Source organism: Poeciliopsis prolifica, unplaced genomic scaffold (genome assembly GCF_027474105.1).
Source record: "Poeciliopsis prolifica strain line A6 unplaced genomic scaffold, Auburn_PproV2 SCAFFOLD007, whole genome shotgun sequence".
NCBI lineage: Eukaryota > Metazoa > Chordata > Actinopteri > Cyprinodontiformes > Poeciliidae > Poeciliopsis > Poeciliopsis prolifica.
In genome coordinates, this window is record NW_026562382.1 from 3,406,718 (window position 1) to 3,428,383 (window position 21,666).

General features: G+C 40.1%; 1 protein-coding gene across 4 annotated transcripts in view; it reads right to left on the minus strand.

The window, feature by feature from the left end:
- plekhm3 (pleckstrin homology domain containing, family M, member 3) overlaps positions 1–20,238 on the minus strand; it is a 36,579-nt gene extending 16,341 nt beyond the window's left edge. For 2 of the 4 annotated variants that reach the window (XM_055032075.1, XM_055032077.1), the window contains exons 1-5: positions 18,374–18,767; positions 16,239–17,129; positions 10,678–11,778; positions 2,140–2,285; positions 1,688–1,881 (exon numbers count right to left, since the gene is read on the minus strand). In XM_055032075.1, the coding sequence (XP_054888050.1) occupies positions 1,688–1,881; positions 2,140–2,285; positions 10,678–11,778; positions 16,239–16,869 (2,072 nt within the window). In that variant the 5' untranslated portion in view covers positions 16,870–17,129; positions 18,374–18,767. Of the gene's footprint in view, positions 1–1,687; positions 1,882–2,139; positions 2,286–10,677; positions 11,779–16,238; positions 17,130–18,373; positions 18,768–20,186 lie in introns of those variants that run through there. The other 2 variants (XM_055032076.1, XM_055032074.1) reach the window with 2 other exon arrangements.
- Positions 20,239–21,666: the final 1,428 nt, after the last annotated feature.

Genomic DNA, 21,666 nt, shown 5'->3' on the forward strand with positions numbered 1-21,666 from the left:
TCATTAATGTCGAAGTTTTGCAGAAAGCAAAACTGTGAGGTTCAGCCTAATGCCGAAATGCCTTCAATATACCAAACACAAATGGTGAAAATAAGGTTTTTGGCATTCTGTGCAAATACACCGTTGGAGTAAGACTGTAAAATATTGTGATGACATTTATGATTAACCCACATGTTGACTCTTTCCTCTATTTTTCCTCCATAATCAAAATGCCCCCACCGCTTCCTGTGAGCCTAAGAATTGCAGAAGCCATTAAGGCATCAAAGGAAATCCATCCCTCCACCCGAAAACATGACAGAAGTCATGAAAACTCAATTTAACATCCAAGCAGTCCTCTGCAATTTTATTATTGAAAATATTAATAGTTTTGGTTTATCTACTAGTGCTATCAATTGATTGACAAATGTCAAAGCTTTGCATCATTACAAATATTTAAATATGTGAAACACAGCTTGAGAAACTTTCACCATATGCTATTAGTGGAGGCAATGGAGCTTTTATTTTAACTTTTCTTAAAAAAATAATAAAAAACAACAACAACAAAAAAACGGGGGCCCAGTTCAACTATAAAAGCAACATGTCTCCATTCATTTCATTATATGCTCTCCTTCCTTCTTCTCTATTTCTTCTTCCAAATAACCTTAAGAGAAAATAAAGCAATCTGACTTGCTATCTTTGTTTTCCATGCTTTATTTAAAATATATTTTTTAAAGTGTTTATTGCTAATTTAAATCATAAAAGAAATTATGTAAATTACTGTGAGTGCATACATTCTTGTTTAAAAGTTGTTTTTTAGATTATTGTACAGGAACTGAAGATTTGATTTTTTTTTCTTTTTGTTGTTTTTGTGTTTTTCAAATTAGACAGTGAATGTGTAACCAAAACAACCGAATAACTTGTAAGCCACATTTGTTTAAAAGGATGTCTGCCTCACACACGAATCACACAAACGTCCAAAGTTGCCAAACGTGGATATCGTAGAGCTAAAAGCACAAACGTGGCATAAGCTTCTGCAATGCAGTCTTACTGCGTAAAAGAAGGTACAGCTGCAGTAATTGGTGGAATTTCATCTTCAGGGTTTCTTTTCATTAAAATAATAAGTTTTATTTTAGCTTCCAACCTGCCGTAACATGGCAAACGGGTTGAAATTGTTTCTAGAGGGAACAAATCTCTGACAGGCTCCACCAGGTTTACAGTCCAACCTTTCACCTTAAAACAAGTTTCTTTAAGGGGTTTTCATGAGGCAGCTGTCTAGTTCAAACACATAAAGTATCCCTCTGCAGTGCTCACATGAAATTGCTCAACAAATTGTGACCGAATTTCATATGAGTTAAGTAAATTCAACCATCTTCTCCTTTTTTTCCCCCCCTTCATGTAGGATCTATTTTGTGTTGCTTTGATGGTTCTGAACAGAGTTGTATCGTCTCCAGAGCCTCAGGATGTTTACTTCAGGTTGTTTAAGGAAAGAGCAGCTGCTCACTGCAACATTCAGGATTAACTAACCTTTTACCGGCTGACATATATTCATTGGTACTTTTCCAACTGGAGCCTCTCACCTGACTGTTTACTTACATTCAGGTGCAGACTGTGTTTCAGGGCACAGAAGAGTTCATGTTCTCAATTTCTTTTGAAATAAGAAAGGGTGTGGTGGATGAGGGCTCAAAAAGTGAGATTTCAGGCGACCTACCGTCGTCTCAGGTCTTCGGCGACCGTCGCCCTGCAGCTGAACAGGTAGGCCCTGAGCGACTGGAGCTGCTGACGGAGGCGCAGCACTGAGCTCAACGCTTCACAGTGTTCGTACAGGCAGGGGTTGAGCTGCTGGATGTCCAGCAACGGCTCCTCGTACACAAACTCCAGGAACTCCTTGGCCTGTTTGGACACCTGGAGGAGCACATTAATAGTTTACTTTTGGTTGCCTTCACCGAACACTGCCAATACATTACACATAATCCCAAGCAAGCTGTACTTTTCATGCATGTTTTGGATGAAGTAGGCTTAAAGAAAAGCCCGACATAAAGGCTGCAGTTTGCGCAGATTGAAAAGGCGGGACGTAACACGCTCGTTTGTGAGCTTTAGACATGCCTTGTGATTTTCTTTGCCTGTCAGACAAGGCCAGGCTGGCTGTGTGTGTTTTCCCACCTTGTGTTTACTGGTGTCCCAGTTGTGCAGCAGCCGCGCAGGGATGAGGAAGGAGTTATCCTGATGGCAGCTCTGGCAGTAGTACCAGCCGCTGTAGTAACAAACTTTTGCCTTTTCTTTGGACAGGCCGACCGGACGCTGACACCCTGAGAGAGAGAGAGTATCAGTAAGCATGGGGGAAGCCACTGCTTATGAACAAGGTTTTCTTATATTGTTAAATTAAAATGTGTGGATTTTCCAAGCATTTCCAGACCTTTCAGATGTCATTGTAACCATTTTTTGAAGCAAAAATACAAAACCTCACAGTAAATCTTTATTTATGGAAAGTACAAAACCTAAAAACTGTAAAGAAAGAGGAGCAAAACCATGATGCTAAGGGAGAACGTTATGATGCTTAAAAAGAAAGAAGTCAGGATGCAACTAATGATTATTTTAGTAATCGATTAAACTATCTAACAATCATTCTTTTAATCGGATAGAAAATATTGGCACATTTTGCAGATCTTTTTATTTAACCTTTTAAAACATGTTTCATTAAATATTAGGGTTAGATGCTAAGCCATTAGCTTCTTTTAGATGAGAAAATTAAACACTTTAATGCCCAAAATATCATTTTTTTAGTGAAAGCTTGGTCATGTGTAGCAAAGGATGCATCTGCAGCTAAAAATAGTCCTAACACCAAGATGTGAAAAGCTGAGTATTTCTACATAAAACCCCTTAAAAAAACACCTGAGCTCCTTCAAGGCAAAACAAAGAAATGAAGAATAATTAAGAATAATGATTCGTTTGAAGCTAGGAAATCTTGTAGATTTTGCTTTCAGTGAGAAAATTATTAAAACTAAACGAAAAAAACATTCCCAAATTAAAAGTTGACTAAATAAAAGTTAATGCTTAGAGCTTCAAAATGTGCAAAAACAATCTCCCTGTCCAGGAATCCTTGGACAACAAGATCTCTGTACACCAGCAGCTCCGACAGACGTTTTTTCTTTTTTTTTTTTTAACTATTCAGCCTGATAGCTTCCCTGGCCTCCTTTGTCTTCTCGACCCTTTAAAGTTTGTGCTTCACCCAAACACCCGGGTCCGCTCTGTGATCAGGAACACCCAAACATTGGAGTGCTGAAGGGCGACACCAGGTGTCCCTTATCCACACCATCTTAGAGGATATAAAGCCTGGAGGAAAACGGCAAAGGAGGGAAGTAGAAAGATCCGGAAGAAAAGAAACGGGAGATTGTTATCGGTTATTTTTAAACAAAAGCAGAACCTTACCTAAAAGACAGAAAAGAAAGACGGAAGTAGCTGGACATGTGTCGGCATGTCCAGCGTGCTCCAACACAAGATGGAATAACAACCAGGAATAGAGAGACGAGCGGAAAGAATGAAGGAGAGACAACAACACAAACAGATGAAGACAGATGAAGGGAGCCAACGTGGCTCAGGCAGCTCAGCTATTTTTCCGTTTTCTCTGATCAACACAAACAATGCTGTAATCAGCATTTAACGCTATATTCATCCTTTATCTGATAAGAGAAAAAAGGATACCCATGTTGGAACTCAGACGCACGGAAGCTGTAAAATGTCATCCTCACAGTTCTTTATTGGTGAAGTTATTATTTTCTTTGTAGGTTTTTTGTCTAAATCAGTTGCGTCACTGCATCCCATATAAACACACCAAATAAGCCAAACCGTTAAATTTATAATATAACGTAATATGCACGCTGACGTCTGAACAAATATTAGACTTCTGGGCGTCTTGAGGGTGTTTGACAACCAGCTGTTGTTTCATGTTTAACGCTTTAGCCTAAAACAGAGCAGATTATTCCTGTAGCCAAACTATTCCTATTTTTGAGAGAGATCCTACAAAGACTATCAGTTTTAGTTCCTTACGTTTGATAACAGACGTTCAGAAAAGTTGTAAATAGTCAGAAGTTAAGCTAGTCTCCTGTTTCAGCAGATTTTAGCTGTTTAACACGACTCAAATTCAAGCTGTTTATATCAGGGGGATACAATGCTACGTTAATGTTCAAGATCTAAACGTCACCAAATGAGCTTCATTAAGTTCGTCAGTGTTTTCAACATCAATTCAGTTCAAAAATACTTCATTCTTCATCATAAAAATTGACACAAGCCTAACAAAATTAAAGATGAACCAACCACACTCTGACATTCTTGATTTATAGACTGTAGAAATGGCAAAGAACTGTTGGTTTCATCATTATAACTATACAAAGCGGTGTTTTAATAGCAAAAATGTGTAACAAAAATTACTTTAAGATGATTCCTCATAAATGGTTAATTTCTTACAATACAAGTAAGAAATAGAAGGGAAATTATAAAATTTTATCTTTCAAAGAGTTTGCTGAGTGCTGGAGTTAAAAAATGGATTTTATATTTTAAAAAAATGCCACAAAACACATTGATAATCTGGTAAAATAAACTGGGTGCAAAGACAAACTTTTGTACTGTGTTTTTCTTGTACTTTGACAAAAGTGTAACTGAAAACGGTCAAATTTGAAGTAAGCTACGTAATAAATTCAAATTTGCTTTAATGCCAAATAAGTTTCTTATATAACAGCTGCCTGTCTCAAGGGGTCACTACAAAGTTTATGTGCCATAAGAAAAACCTATTTTACAGCCGTAAAATCCATTTTGCGTTAACACGAGAGCAAAGGTCTTTGCACTTCTAGCTACGATCCCAACTCAGAGACCCGGCCGTTTGGTCTCGTAAAGCTTTGGTACCGATGATTCACATCCGCGACTGTAAGTGTAAGTCGGCAACACATCAGTCACATCATGTTGGCTGACTCGCTATTGATCCTTACAGGCTCCACGAAACGTGTACTGGTGTAATAAAGAAAGAAACCTGTTGATATGAGAACTATAAGTTGTAAACATGGTTTTCCTTGTTTGTCTGATGTACTATTGAAATGAACTGAGGAACTGCAATTTGTGAATGAAAATTGACAGAAATGAAAGCTAGAAAACCACCAATCAGCGCCTAATGAATTCATGATTTTCACTTTTTGACTAGAAGCAGTGAGACAAAATAACTCTTCAATGTACTGAGACCCACCTACGTACGACTTATTGCAGATACCATAAAAAACCCCAACATCTATAGTGCATATTTTTAGCTTCGATAAAGCTGCGCTAATTATAGAGGTGAGCTCATGCTGGTGTTTGGGGTGGATGCTCTTGCAGTAAACCGCAGTCCACCGGTTGCGAGCCAGCACGCTGGGGCCATGGTTAGCAGTCAGGGAAACACTGTGTCACTTCGAGGAAGTAGCAAACCACCAGAGCAGTTCGCTGGCCATATGTGGCCTCAGATTTAGTCTGCCTCCGCCGGGACCGCGGGAACAAAGAGGTACGCGTAAAAAAGCCCGAAAACGTTCGCAAAGCCAGAAAGCCTTTACCTCAAATTCTATATCATGAGCACAAGAGGTTGAACACACCCACACAAACAAACGCATGGAGCCAAAAGTTTGTCCAACCGCGCTCTGCAGCGTCTCTGCAGCGTCTCTGCAGAAGAGGACAAGTCTGACAGAAAACATAAGCTGCATTGTGGAACACTGACAATATGCAAATAGCTGTAACAGCTTGGATCACTGAGCTGTTATTATGAAATAAGGAGTGTTTATATTATATGCATATAAAATCTAACTTGAGGACTTTGTGAGTCAGACTGAAATTGTTTGGTCTCTGCTTACTAATAGTGAATTAACCAGAAAAAATTAAGGGACTATTTAAACTAAAAATTTTTTTGTACTGATGCAGCCTCTTTTTGCCTTAAAAAGAAAATTCTATTAAATTGATCACAGAGCTATAATTTGCCCATTTAAAAATGCCGCAGAACCATAAACACCAGCTTGACGAGCTGACAAAGATGACATACTTGCATTTACCAAAATGAAACACAGCACAGTCCCTGAACTAACGAGTTTTCATCTGTCCACTCCTGCTTTATTCAGAAGTGGAGAAATCCAAGCACGAATTTTCCAGTCTGCCCTTCAAATCCACCCTGAACGATCTCAATCTTGGTACCCTGCCATATATAAACACAAATAAAATACTTTGCTCACATTTGCTGCAGTTCCTTTAAGAGTTTCGTAGCCTAATAACTCTATAAAAACCAGAAGAGTTTAAGCTCAAGATGAGCCTAACTAAAAGTGATAAGGAAAAAAAAACAGAATATAAATGCTCTTGATTTGAAAGATGTGTGATTTTAATTCTCAAAATTTAACCACAGATGTTGTCCAATGCAATCTCATAATTGACCTTGACGACCTTCCATTACCTTGTCACATCTGGTGCTTGATGGGAATCTGTGTACCGGTGATTCTTCAGAGTCCCAGGACAGATTGTATTCAAACTGCTAAACTAACAGATAAATTATCTCTGTCAATTTATCTGCATTAATTGTTTATCTGCATTAATTGTTCCCTTAAAACAGCTTAAACACCCTAAAAATATTAGAAAAATATTACTCAGTACTGGGGATATATGAATTTCTGGGTGTTATGACGGTTTTGGGGTACTTGACAAAGAAGCGTACATCATTGTCAATGGCATTGCAAAATTGTCCTTTTTTGGCAATGCCGGTGGTAAAATGGTTTGTTGATCAGATGGAGGCAGTCATTGAGAGGAACCGTCAAGGCCTTCAAGTTTTCAAAACACAAAACCCTCAACTTCAGTTCTGATTTTTAAGATCGTACAAAGTCGAATTTTTACCTTAAACCCGACGCTGTTATTTTTTTTTTCTTCTTTAATGTTCGAGTAACAAATGACTGTTCAACCGGCTGAGCAACAACTGAATTTTCTCCTCGTCTCTGATCTTTTATGCGTCTTTCTGGGATGAAGAGGAAGAGGGACAGAGGGAAAGATGAATGGGAATTCAAACGTGGCTCAAAGGTCCACCGATTGTACTGCAGCTCTCTGTAGTGAGAGAGGGTCACTTTGACCTGTTCACACCAGGAGAGAGAGAGAGATATGGAGAAATAAAGAGAGAGAGAGAGAAAGAGAGAGAGATGACATCAGGGCAAGAAGAGGACTCCTGCTTTCATCTCCCCGCCGCTGGTTCAAACCACCACACCTCTGACAGGACACTGCCTTGTGTGTGTGTGTGTGTGTGTGTGTGTGTCTTGTCTGTACATGTGTGAATTAAAACTGAAAAGACGAGAAGCGTGAGCTTTGATGTTCCTCATTCATAGTGACCAAACACTCAAATGAAAACGTGAACAAATGGAGAGTCTAAGATTCCGCGTGCGCGCGCCTCTGAGACTGTCAATCTTTTGAAGTGAACCTCCAACTTCCGCAGTTCCCTTGAATTCACCGATTCCCACTTCACTCGAAACACCCCACCACACCCCCCTTTCGAATCTAATGGACTGACATGGTAAATCAGGGGCCTGAGAACGTGCTCCAGTGCAACAACAGGGGCCTCCAAATCAGGCGGCGATGTGTGTGTGTAAATCGCAGATGTGGGGAGAGTTTAAGGAGCGTCGGGGAGTCAGTCTTCAAACGTAAAGCATTACCTACCAAAGAAATGTAAAAAGTACCTAACTTTATGTACCATAGCTCGCTGAGTACATTCTGATGCTAAGCAGCTAGTCATTTGTTACATATGTGGATGGAAGCAGCATATGCAAATGCAAAAAGGCGGAATAGACTCTACAATCAGATTAAGAAAGATTAAGAAAATAAGAGTGGAAACTGAAGATGGGTGTAGCAGCTAATGTTTGTTTTAGCAGCTTGTTACTTGTCACCTTAACCACCGTCAAGACACAACGCAAATGTTTGCCTGACAGGAAAATCCTGAGAGAAAAAAACATCATAGATTTATATGAGATTAAATATTTAAAATCTGTGACACATTTAAGGCCAATTTACATCTTTTTAAAATAATTTAAGACATTTAAAGTCTTAATTTTAGATAATTATTATAAATCTGATCTAAAATGTTATTATAGTAGCTCACCTAACTGTCTCGGCTAATCTGAGATTAATACCCCTCTTTTCTACAGGAATATTTCTCTTCAGGCGTATCCCGCTGTCCCGTCCATTTACAGTATATAGGTTTTAAAGTAGGTGAACCTGCATCTAGGAGGCACTTTTCCATTCAAGGAGCTCAGTACTACAAAACAAAACTCATATTTTGAGCCACAAAAAGTGATTTTATAAATATGTCCAAAATAAAATGTTTCACTATGAAAGCAAATTAAATTAAACTAAAATGTATTTGTTTTATAGAAAATGGAAAATGAAGAAATATATGGAGCACAGTTTGAAGTTGGTTCCTTTTAAAAGCCTGTTGTAGATGTTGCATGCATAAGAACTTGCAGAAAAACTTTTTTTTTCTTCTTTTTTTTTTTTTTTTTAAGAGCCACAGTGGCGGACGCAAAGAGCCAAATGGGTCTCTGCAGGTTTAAGACCCCGGTCCAAGAAACGTCATGTCCCCTTACGCTCTAATACTAAAGCAGCTGGATGAGAGATAAAGGAGAAAAAACAGAATAAGAAAAAATAAACTGCCCGTAAAAACCTAAAATTAAAATTCTTTTAAACAAAAATTTTTAAACAGAGTTGCTGGTTTCTGCTAATTAAGACAGCAGGAGAGTGAGAAGGGATACTGTCCCTTTTGAACGGGTGGACAGCGGGCGAAATGGAGACAAAAACAGGACATGGCTCTGAACATGAATGAACTGGTGAAAGCAAACAGAATGAAAAGGTAGAAGAGGAGAGTAATAAACGGGCTGAAGGAGCCGAGGTGAGCGCTCTATAGAAAACAGACGTATCCAGCTGTCCCGTCCATCCAGCTCTGACCTGAAACCCCTCCAACAAACCCCTCCGCTCACAGCTGTCCACTGTAGCGTCCCCGGGCAGCTTTCATTTGCTCTCATTCACTCACAGGTTCATTCATTCATCCATTTTTCCTCTCCACCAACGCTTTAAGCCCGCCAATTATCATCAGTTGGCCCCGGACGGCCCCCCATCCTTGTTCCCGTTTCAGCTGTCCTTTCAAACAGCCCTGCATTAATAAAGCCAGTGGTTACAAATAAAAAGGGAGGTGAGCGGCGATTATTCAAAGCCCTCCAAAAGAGAGAGCAAGAGGAAGCCCACGTTTCACACCCAGGGGGAGGAAAAGCACCGCCTGCCATTTGTGGGGTTGTCCAAGGGTCTGGGATGAGGACTAACTGGAATATTAATATTAATAGGCAGAGACTTTAATAGTCCTAATCTGAAGAAGGGATTTAAGAGTACATTAAGAAGAAAAAATATCTAATAAAACTGAAGTTAACCGAGGTCATGGAGTGGTTTGGGAGTCTTTGATGAAAGACTGGGGAGACCTCCATGTTTTACTCCAAGTCCACATTATTAATGTACAAACTAGAGTGGAGAAGAATAATAATGCTATAAAACTATAAAACAATAGCTTTAATATGATGTTGAGTGAAGATGTTCAAAGAAAAAAGTAAAAGCAACAAGGCATGGCATAATCTAATTGCATTTATTCCTGTGACTACTGAAACGTGACATACTGATAATTACTGTGCGACTGAAACAATTAATTGGATTAATAGTGATTAATCAATTGTTCAAATAATCGTCGCCTACTTAGGTAATCGATTAATCGTAAACTGGAGCGTAAAAACCGAAAGACGGCCATTTGCTGACGGAGCAACATTTTCATTCCCACAGCAGCTTCAAAACGGCATCAGCATGAATATCAGCGACGGATGGAGCTGCTTTAGGTTTCACACATTAACAGTCTCTCAAGATGAGCCATTTTCAGACATTTGAATTTGTCTTTCGCACAGGCAAAGAAAAAGCATTGGGGGCATTATTTTCCAACTGGGTGATCAGCAGAGAACAGCAACAGGTGGGTGAGGGAGAGCGCCGCTCCCGACAGCTCATCTCGTTAAAGGGGCTTTAGACCGAGGGAACATCATGAAGGAGTCTCCTACCCGTTTTGATCTAACGGCTAAGTAGCGATAAAAGGCTGCACACCTCGTTGTTAGGCCTTATAAATATGCTACTTAATTTGTGTCTAGAGTAGCTTCTCTCAGAACTCCATGAGGAAGTCTCATGCTGACGATAAGAGGCTACACGAGCAGATAAGCCAGGGCAATGCTGAAAATGTTTCACGTTAAGAGGTTCAAAATGTCACATGCACAATGAAACCATTTCTAACTGCCAGTTCAGGTCGACCAGTCATCGTTTTTAGGGCTGTAAACGTGACTCTTTTAGCCCGTGGGTCCTGTGGACATTTAAACGAACCAAAGACATTTAAAGCCAGGCTTGGTTAGCCCCTTTCAATGTCGGTAAACATTTTTACGAGGACGGCTTCACACTTTTGGGCCACAGTTTGTTGCAGCTGAGGCAACGCTGTAGTCATGATTGTGCTTGACATGATGCAGTACTGAAGTACTGGTCATGCATATGGAGATATGATGCCTGTCTATCACTTTAAGAAACAGAAAGGTAGGCAAACCTTTATGCTGTTATACTTTCTGCAGGAATCTGGTGGCGTCTGTAAATGCCACTTACCTGCACATCTAAAGCTCTGAGCGGTGAGCCCCTTCTCCACAGCCAGGCAGGTGAGAATACTGAGGAAACTGGTGGTGACGGACTGCCGCTTGGCTCTCTGGGCTTCCCTCTGCTTCCTGTCCCTTGATGGTTTGGGCCTCAGTAACACTCCTTGGAGACCAGGAGATCCGTCTGATTCTCTCTTGTCTTCCTGCATGGGCTTCTGCGCGTCCACTGCCTGCCGCAGCGCCTCCACCCATTCCTGGGCTTTCAGGTGATCATCCGCCTTGAGCTTGAGCATCTCTTTGGGGAAAGTGGCCTGGAAACACTGCCCTTTATCCGCCCATGAGTCTCCGGTCTCTGGTACAAGATCCTGCTGTACTGACGAGCAAGAAGCGAGGGAGAATTGGAGGACCGGTTGGGACACAGACCCCCTGCCTTCAGTCGGAAAAGCTTGGAGAGCAGATCTCGTCAAGACGAAAGTGAAGGCCCGCCAGTTGTTCTGATCCATCAGCAGATGGAGAAGTCCAGCTTTCAGCACATCCTGAAAGCGCTGGTTGAACAGAGGGAGGGTGGTTGGCCGACTCAACACTCCGGAGTTCACAGAAAGCGACGCCTCAGATGAAGTTGGGGTGTCGCCATCCCCGTCAGGTCGGGTGTCGAGCCAAGAGGGAGAGGGCGACGAGGAAGGCGACATCGGTACAGGAAACTTCTGCTGAATTTCCACGCTGTTCTTATGCTTGCGGTTGTCCTGCCTCGCGGGCCTCGCTGCCTGAACCTTCTCCCACATCAGCCGCCGCCACTCCATCGCTTCCCACTGGTTGGCTGCCCTCAGTTGGAGACGTGTGCTGTTGAAGAACAAGGCCTGGAGTGTGCGCTTGTCGCCAGGCTGGCTCATCTGACTGGACTGGCTGCAGGGTGCCGGGGCGATGACGCTCTGGCAGTGCGACAGAGAGTAGGCAGTGCCCAGTTGGCGATTGGCACTGCTGTCCAGAGTATAGAGCCGCAGCTCACAGGGAGTCAGCTCAACGTAGCAGGATGTCCAACGGCCCCGTGGGCCCTCACGTTGCTCCATCTCACCCTGCTTCACAACGCTGCTGCTGCTGCTGCTGCTCTTGTCAACTGGAAACAGAAAAGGAGAAATTAGATAAATGACTTATATTTGCATGTTTGGAATCAGTTCATTCAACATATAGCAAAAAAAAACCAAAACACTGATCATCCAGCTGGTGCTTCTGCGAACCCAAAGAAGAAGTTTCGAGAGCTGTTTTTCAGAATTTCCAAAAGTGATTAAAAGAAAAAGTTTTTTCACTTATTTTTTCTTTGTTTTGTTCTGATAATGATAATGTTTCTCATCATCAGTTCCACAGACACTTTGTCTGCCTACAGGATTTTCATCAAGTTTTCCTAAAATTTGACTTGGGATCATTTTCACAGTGTTGTCAGACAAAAGACAACGTCTGTCAGTCACCATCTGTTCACACTACTGCAGCTGGGGAGGCGGTAAGAGACTATAAAAGCAAAGACAATAAGACTGAAAAACATTTTTTTTTCTTTCCCAGACCATACTTGTGTCTATTCTTATATGCCTTTTAATCTGTGTTCTGTGCAATGACAGTAAATCTACTTAATCAATCAATATAATGCTGTCATATGCCCTATGAAATACTGAATGACGTTTTAATGCAATAAAAATACTGAAACCAATAAAAAGAGGAACAAAAAGAGCCACCTGCAGAGCAAACTCAGTGTTTCAGCTTTCACACAAATAACAAAAAGTGCGGAATAGAAATGAAGATAAATGGAACCATGTACACCACTCAAAATAGAGAAGAAAGCAAAGCAGGTTTCACAATGTCTAAAATAGAAACATGATGAATCCGGATCCCCGTTTCTAAGAAAACACAGCGAGCAGGAGCAAGACACGAACCCAGTGAAGACTGTGAAGTCTGTACGCATCGAGCCAAAAACAACATTTATAAGCAATGCATGTTTGAGGTGATGTGCTATTATAGAATCTTATTCTTATATTCCAAGTGTTCTGAACTCGCATTTTTCATGCAAATGTAATATTTGGTCAATTGCACCGATGCTCCCACCTGACATTAAAGACACTCGTCAAAGTTAGTGGTGCATCACTTTGCAATTTTCTGGCTGATCTGATGTTTAAAAAAAATCTGACTTGTCGATTTTGCTTGTTTTCTTCTAATGAGGTGACTGCTGTTAACCACAGCCGTGAAGACGTGACATTTTGATTGGGTCCGGCAATCAGCCCTATCTCACAGCAGAGAGAAAGGGGACAGTGGCTGATTTTCAGACTTTTGTGGTGGTAGGTAAGATTGATTTCTCACGTCAGTATCGATCTTAGCTCTCCCAAAATTATCTAATTAAAATGAAGCTCTAGTTTACAACTGAGACAAATGACAAAAAGAGGAAAGAAATGGACATATATGGCGAGTGATATTGTCATCACAATATATACTACCTTTATCACCCCTGCAAGATTTTTTTATATTGTGTAGCCCTGATCCTTTGACTTTCATCAAAAAATATATATATATATACATTTTCAGCTTTAAAACATGATTGTTTAAGCTTTAAAACTGGTTTAACCTGAAAAGTTGTTCTTACTGGGTTAAGAGCTTTAATTAAAATAGCAGCAATCACAAGACGTTTCAAAAGCAGTTTCTCAATTTCATTTAGTTGTAAAGCACAATACATAGTCTAAACGGGCATAAATGCGTTTTGTTTCTTTAATGCACCGGATCACTCATCTAGAAAGACGTAAAGGGTAAATAATTCACAGGTCTGGTTAGCCTTAGGGCGGCGAGTGCAGGCTGTCATCAATCTTATCAAACCGGTGGCAGACATGGAGTCACTCAGGATCACGGACCTTGCATGTTAACAAAGATTTTGCTAAAGGGATAAAATAAATATGCAAATAGGATTAACTGGAATCGGGTCTAACTGATTGGCAGACTTTACGCTTGGGGGAGTCGAGATGAGAATTAGGAATTGTGGAGAGGAAAACTGCTTTATTTAATTAGCCTTCATGGCTACCTGCTGGGTTTTTACACCACACTCTAATAATAGTCCAACATACATACGCAGAGGCTTTCAATCATAGCTAATAGCTCACACTCAACACAACTAAATAACTCTCCGGTGTTTCACTCAATCATGCTGCAGATCTCTGATATATGCAACAGACTATTTTCCAGTTTGACAGTTTTACTTGGTGGTATAAATTAACACACACAACTATTCTGTAAATCAAAGTCCTTTCTTGTCACTCAGGTCCACAATGCCTGTGTGCAAGGGTAATAAAAAAAGATTTAAAGATAGGATTCTAACAAGAGTTTAATGTCTGCACCCAAGTTATACTACCAAGAGTAGTTGGGAGACTCCTTAAGAGTAAAGGAGGAAAAGAGTTTTAAAAAAATACTAATTTCATAATGTCACTGAAATTTTCAGCAGCAATATTTCAATAACATGCCTTATTTTGACGTTTTATGAAATAAAAAGCAACATGCTGATGAACATTGATATTCTTGAATGGCTGCACTGGCAGGCCAGAGCTGCTCGCAGTTTTTCTAAGCCGAGTGAGACATCTGTGTATGACCTGTCTCAATGACGCAACGTGCCACAGATGATCTTACGTCACAAACGAAGTACCAACAGTTTAGTTTTTAAAATATATTCAGGAAAACACATACGCCAATTTTGAGGAGCAAGAAATATCTTCTCTAATCAAGACCAAAAAGAATCCTAAAGAAACTTCACATTGACTTTGTCTGAAATCAAATACAGTATGCATATTGCTTACATAAAACTGTGCTACTCATTTCTTTTTACCATCTAAACATCCCCAGCTGTCACTAATGGAAAGGCAAACAGGCCCCCTTTTTGTTATTTATGTGAATAAAGAGGCACAGCGAGGCCCAGTAAATCACTTTGGCTTCTGCTTATTACCGTCTTTTTCCTACTTCTCTTCTTTCAATGCACATCTCGCCAGTCTAAACAGCCTGATACCTTTTCACACATATGCTAATACTAAATAATCCTGCCAGTATCAGCGGCAAGGTAATTGGGTTGCCTCTTCTCTCGCCTCATTTGAGTCCATTTGCTGACAGGATTACGGGCTATTATCCCTCAGGATCCCTTCGGATCTCCTCGGGTCTTCGGATAGCCAAAACACACAAACAAATGAGCTCTCTGCAAGTGTGTGTGTGTGTGTGTGTGTGTGTGTGTGTGTGTGTGTGTGTGTGTGTGTGTGTGTGTGTGTGTGTGTGTGTGTGTGTGTGTAGCGCTCTCAGTCTGAATATGGACGGTCAAGCCACAGCTGTGTCATTTTAAGTTATCATCATCTTCTATCATTATTGCTTTCTCTGGGGATGCTTCAACCTAAGTGCAGCACACGCCCCGATCCGCAGTACAAATCGTCGGGGACTTCTGTCCTCCATGAGCCTCTCAAAAGCTGAGAAAGCTTTTCGTTGAATGGACTGCCGGTCAGATTGGGGAAGGGAAAGGAAGGCTCTCTCAGGTAAGGGCCAGCCTTCTGGTGAGAATCAAGAACACTTCAGACTCAATGATTTGGTCAACAGGGGGCATGACATCATCTTCAAAGAGCGAAAGCAACAATTTGCACCATGAATGTCCAATTAGGCAAATCCTACGTCATTAAAGGGTCAGTTCTCCTAAATAAGAGAAATTACACGAGGGGTTAAAACTGTAAAAGCACATACACACGGATGACGTTACTATGGCCACCTGATAAATGTTGCCAGGTTATTAGCGCATGTGCTGGGTGAAGAATATATTAGTTTACTACAGCCTACTTGGGAAAGCAAGAAATAAAGCAAAAAGATCGACAAAAATAAAGGCTTTTCGCTTCTCAATCACTGATATTCATCAACAATGACAGCATGTTGCTGAATTGAAGATTTTTCTTGAAGTTATTGTGAAACCAAAAGTAGGAAACAACAGAATTTCCAATTATGCAATAAAGGAACCACAGTGTGCTTATTATAGGCTGACATTTTTACAGCTTGCTTTTTTCAGAACATGGCTCTCATCACCGCCTGAGACACATTCAACTTTTAGGAGACGTCTCTTTAAAACGTTTTCCTCCACTTGTGAATACATTTCTTATGAACACACAGATTTATGAATGATGATTTAAACAGAAAACAATAATACTGGACACAGACAAACGCCTCAGCATGAAAATAAAGGACAGTGTTCCTTTGATAATGCATTTTTCTAACAACTACTCTGGTTTAAGAACTACTAAGTGTACATGAGCGGTGAAAGTGTTCAATATATTTCTGGTTGACTCCAAGCAGCCTGGTTCAAATGAAGTCAAAATATCAACAAGCAGACATGGGGCCACAGACCAGGGGTCAGAGACAAATGTGAGTAAAAAACTATAACCTGGAAACTAAAATCTTAGTGTACTGCAATTAAAGACAAATTTAATCTAATTTAACATCTAAAATAGGAATTACCTTCACTCCGATTTGTCATCATTTCTTTTGTAAAGTTAATCATCATATGAAGGACGATCTTGTCTGTCCACTCACCGTCCTGCTGCTGGTTGAAGATCATGTTCTTCAGCGTGTCGCAGTCCACCGCGGGCAGCCCATTGTCCGTGTACGCAGACGGACGGTAGTTGACGTCTGACCTGGACCGATTGTGTCCTTTCTTAAACACCGACTTCGACGAGGTGTTTCCGGCGTTGTTGGCGCACTCCTGCATGTGGGCCACCAGGTCGTTGGTGGAGCGCGCCCGGCTCCTCTTCCCGTGCCTCAAACCCATCCCCAGGCCCAGAACGCTGAAGTTGTCGGCCCAGGCCAACCCGAGGGGCCCCACCTCCGGCTGCTCTCCGGCCAGCAGGTTCCACACGCCGCTGGAGCTCAGCTTGCCCAGCGCGGAGCTGGACACATCTTGCAGCTGCTTGGGCGCCCTGGCGGGCTGGCGGTTGCTTGATTGAGCGAGGCTCGGGCCTTGACTCTGGATCCCAGCCATGGAGTGGATGAAGTCCTCGGTTGCTTCCAGAGCTGGGCTGATGTCACCCACCACATCAAGCTGCTCAAGGCCCTCCATGGCTGTGAAAGGACAGGACTTCCCCTGAGTAACTAATCTTGTAGCAAGGCAGTTTTCCAGAACAGGAACAAGAGCCCTGCAATCATGACCACTAAGCAAAACTAACATTTACAAGGACATAATGGAGTCTTCTGGGCATGAGAGTCCGATATGAATAGAAGAATCATCTTCAGCATGTCTGAGAATTTCTCAAATAGTTGCTTGAAGTCTGACTGACTGTCTTCCACTTTTCCTTTTCCAGTTCGGAAAGTTTGCTTTTTTCTTTCCGAACACGCAAAAATGCCTGATTGTGAATTCACTATCCAGACACTGAAATCAATGCTCTGCTTTTGGTTGTGAGGTCAGCTGGTCTGTGTCTGGGTCGTTCTCTGTAACAAAAGAGGAAAGAAGAAGGAAGTGAAGACAAGCTGTGCAAAACCAATACCAGGAACAGATGCACAACTCACAGGAAGAAAGCTGTGTCTCGTTTTTTTTTTTTTTTTTTTCAAAGAAGCAACAAAACGACTTCATGTTACAGTTGATTTTGTTCATTTAAACCAAGCGTTTGTTGAAGCAAACAGATAAGAAATAAAGATTTGACTTCAAACATACCAAGGGTATCTCGATTAGCTGAAGAGAGTTCGTCATCCCGCCATTTATGTCCCAGTAAAATAATGATGGACTTCCTCCTCTGCTGCTTATCGGCAGACTGAGCAGCGAGGAATCAGGACAGGGTGGGGTTACCATCCATCTGCCTGACATGCTCATCTATCCTCATCCTCCTCCCTCTATATACTGTTTGTATACGCTGGGTCATTTGTGTTCCTATTGATTTTTCTTCCTCCCCCTTCATATATTAATTATTTAATGGACATTACATCACTAGAATACAATGTCTGGTGGGTTAAAATATGTACAAATCATTCAGGGCTACAAAAGGGAACTTTCTAAGATGGTTTGGTGGCAGCAGAAATATTCTTGATTTTCTTTTTTAAAAATTTAAAATCTTTATGATTTAGATCTGTTGTTTAAGATATTTCCCCCAAAAAAAGACAGGAAAAGATTTGAGGCCTAAGAACACAAGATGACAAGTCACAGATCATCCCCTCCCCCATCGTCTCAATTCAAAAGATTTGTAGCTTCACCACTTTGGAGCAAATTATTATTATTGTAAAGTTTGTATCAATTAACATTTTACCACGCACCATATTTAGAGTGACATCATGTGCCTGCAGACTCAGCTTTGAGTTCATCGACATCCGTTACTCATCCAGTTTCCTCCTGATCTCCACATGAATCACGAAAAACCAGACGAGCTGCCAAATCCATCTTCTACCAACCAACTAACAGGGATGCTGGAAAATATCACTTCTATAAATATTACACGTGAATCACAATCTAAATGTTCCAACTGTTTCCAGGTACTGCTTTTCTGTTTTTACCACTTGGGTAACTTTTTGCTTTTTTCCATGCGATATTATTGAGGGAGTACATTTGATGACAAACGCAGTGCTGGCTGCATAATCACCATCTTCAACTGACCAGATATAATTAACATATGCGAACAAGTGGGATAACATTTGTCACCAATGGTTTTGAGTAATACGAGGAAATGCTACAATGGGTTACTCACCTGAAATACTGAATTTGTCCTTTGTTCTTTTGTCCGGACTTAGGCTTGTTTGTCCAAATGAATTTATTCCACAAGTTCAGATATTTTGTCTATATTCTCTCTGACAAACTGTGTGGAATCCATGTTTTTTTTTTCTTTAAGAGATCAAATGTTTTCTCCCTGCACAACTCCCATGAAAGTTAAATATCTTCCATCAACTTCTGATTGTAGAGATATATACTTTCATATCATCTGTTGCTATAGAACCTGCTATTGAGACACTTTTTTTGTGTGTGCTTCTTTTAGCATCATGCGATCTGCTTTCAGGGTGAACCATCTTGCACGGCCATGTTGGCATGTTTTGTTTCAAATGACCTTCTCAGTGGGAAGAAGCACCTCTTTAAATCACCCAACACTTTGACGCTACAGAAAGCCTGATTCAGTACGCCTGTGTATGACTTTAGCCATTTTAAAAGAAAAAGACAGCATTTAAAAAAAAAAATTTGCATAATTACATAAACTTGATAAGTCTGTTCTTCTTCTAATTATCTGGTGTCTCAATATTATCCCAAATAATCTGTGAAGGGTTCTATAATTCTTTCACATTACACTAATATGTAATGTGATGTCTTTTACATCAGGACCATACAGCGCACCAAAATCACTGGGCTTAATAGAACTAAAACTACGCAATAGTAGACATTAATGAGGTCGTAATATTATTTCATTTATGTTGTGGCGATATCTTATGAGTCAAGATGCTTCTATGACTGTCTCTGATCATCTACTGCAGCCGGACTCCATCCAACGGACCAAATACATTATGGATCTGCAGAGCTTAAATTCATGACACAGCAAATATTGCGTTCTTGTAATATTAATTTGAAGATTAATATTAATATGTCTTCTTTATAACATTACACATAAGTTTACCGGTTTTATTGTTCCACAGATAATGTTTGTCCAGGACAATTTCATTCATATTTCTGTAAAAACTGTTCATGTGTAAAACAAAAAGGCAAACATACACTCCATAATGACGTTGCTCATCAAATTCTTGACAAATTGTTTACTTCCTTTAAGTAAAATAAAATACATCTGAGGACTGGTTTCTTAAAATTTTAATAGAAAAATCTTCTCTCAGGCTGGAAGCCACACATTTAATTTCAACAGAGGTGCACCATGTACTCTGAGAAAACCAAAGCAAATTGTGTTTCATTTTCTTAATCATTTTCCCCCCCCCAGTAAAAATCGTCTTTGTTCACATTTAACTCAATAAGTTCATTTTAAACCTGAACCTAATCAGATTAAAATCATCTAATTGCCATCTAACACATTCTCCGTTGAAAAACAAAACAAAAAACATCTCCACAGGAAGATTTGGCCTCAGTGTAGAGCTGCTAGTCGCTGTCAGAAAGGAATAATCAGCAGCGTTCACCATCCGGTCCTACTCAAGTGTTTGCCTCCGAGTCCATTAAGACTCAGCATCTTTGTAGAGACCGAACCGAAGCCACAGTTTCTGTGTCGTTTTAGTAATTGACAATGCGCCGCACACTCCTCTCTTTGCAATTACCGCTTGCAAACGACATAACTAATTTCATTAATCTCACATTTGACCGGCAAGTCTGCTCGCGTCAGGCCTGTTTATCCTCCGCAAATGTGAGCTAACAGCTAACGGTAGCCGCTCTCCATCGTGGATGAATGTGACTTTAACGTCACCGACAATGTCTCGCCGGCTCTGAATACATCCGCCATGTCTTACTGGACCGATGCTGCATTATCTGGCGGTAAAACTGCCGTCACGCTCCAACCGGTAGAGATAAATCAGACTCACCTTACTCTGTTTACCATTATGTCATTCCAGTCCGTCGGAGCGGAAGTCCTCGGTGTGAAACTCAGACTGCAAAATAAGGTTCCACGAAACGTTCCTATGGAAAAAAACAAAACAAAAAACAGGCAGATGGCCAGAAAAACATTAACCAAAATCCGATGCACTGGATAAAATAAATAAATAAATAGTGTAGTACTTTTTAAAAATAAAAATAAAAAAACGAGCAAGTGACTTGTTTGCAGCTCTGCCTTTACCCAAGAAAATAATGTCATAATAAATTAATTCCTATTACGCTATTGATAGATTAGAAAAACATCTCAACCCGATATGTTAAAATAGCAAATCTATTTAGTTTGCTTTGTAATGTGTCTGTTATTTAAAAAGTGACCAAACGTTTTATTAATTAAACATGGTACACCATTGGGATGAAAAGGGCCCAGTAAGATGTTTAAAGCATGGGAAAAGGGAAAGCTTACTTTGTAACCTGATCCTGCTTTAAATTTCATGATGATGTTCCTTCACTAATGTCCTCTGACAAACCTTTCACAGAACAGCTAGATTAACTGGGATTTATTATATTACAAACAGATGAACTCTATTTTCTAGTTATGTGACCCATGAGGACAATTGTTTGCAGTGTATTGTATTTAGGGGCATCAGAGTAAAGATGTGAAAATGTTTTGAAATGTATACTTTTCCATCCTCTTTAAAATTAGCTGTACTGTGGGTTTGTCTGTGAGTTAAATTCATCTGAACATTGCAGATGAAATGTGACAAAATGTAAAAATGTTCTAGTGTAAATAGTTTTGCAAGACAATCTGTATGCATTCAAAGTAAATCCAGTCAGTTTTTCTTTCTCAAGAAATGAGAAGTTAGTAAGACACAATTTACATGGCTGGATTTTTCAATATTGTTTTATTTGGGTGGACATGTCCAGCAATTTCCCAATATGTTTAGTCATTTTATTAACAAAGGTTAAACATTTTCATGAAAAACATGAACATTTTATGAATGTATTTATTATCCACACAACTTAGTGAATTTCTATATGGTCATAAAGTAAGCTGTGAGATATAATAATCCAATTAAATATATAAAAAAAACACAAAAAAAATCTATCTGTTAGATTGAGGAACAGAAATACAACAATCCCCCTCTCCCCCCCCCCCCAAAAAAAAATAATTACAATTAAATAAATAAAGCAGACATCATCATCAGTATTACTGTTATTTTGTTAAATTGTTCGCAGTATTGTTTTGCATCTATATTGATTGTAATTGATTTCGCTTGAACTCTTTTCTGGCATTTTTCATGTCGAAATAGGACACGTTGGAAAAAACTTCACACCACGGCACTTTTTTTGTTTTCTGTTTCCATTCTTCGTTTTGGAAACGAGGATCAAAGTTATTTTCCGAAATCTAATAAAACCTTTCAGATTTTTCAAGAACTGTGCCCTGATGTGTTTTGCATCAAACCAATTCTG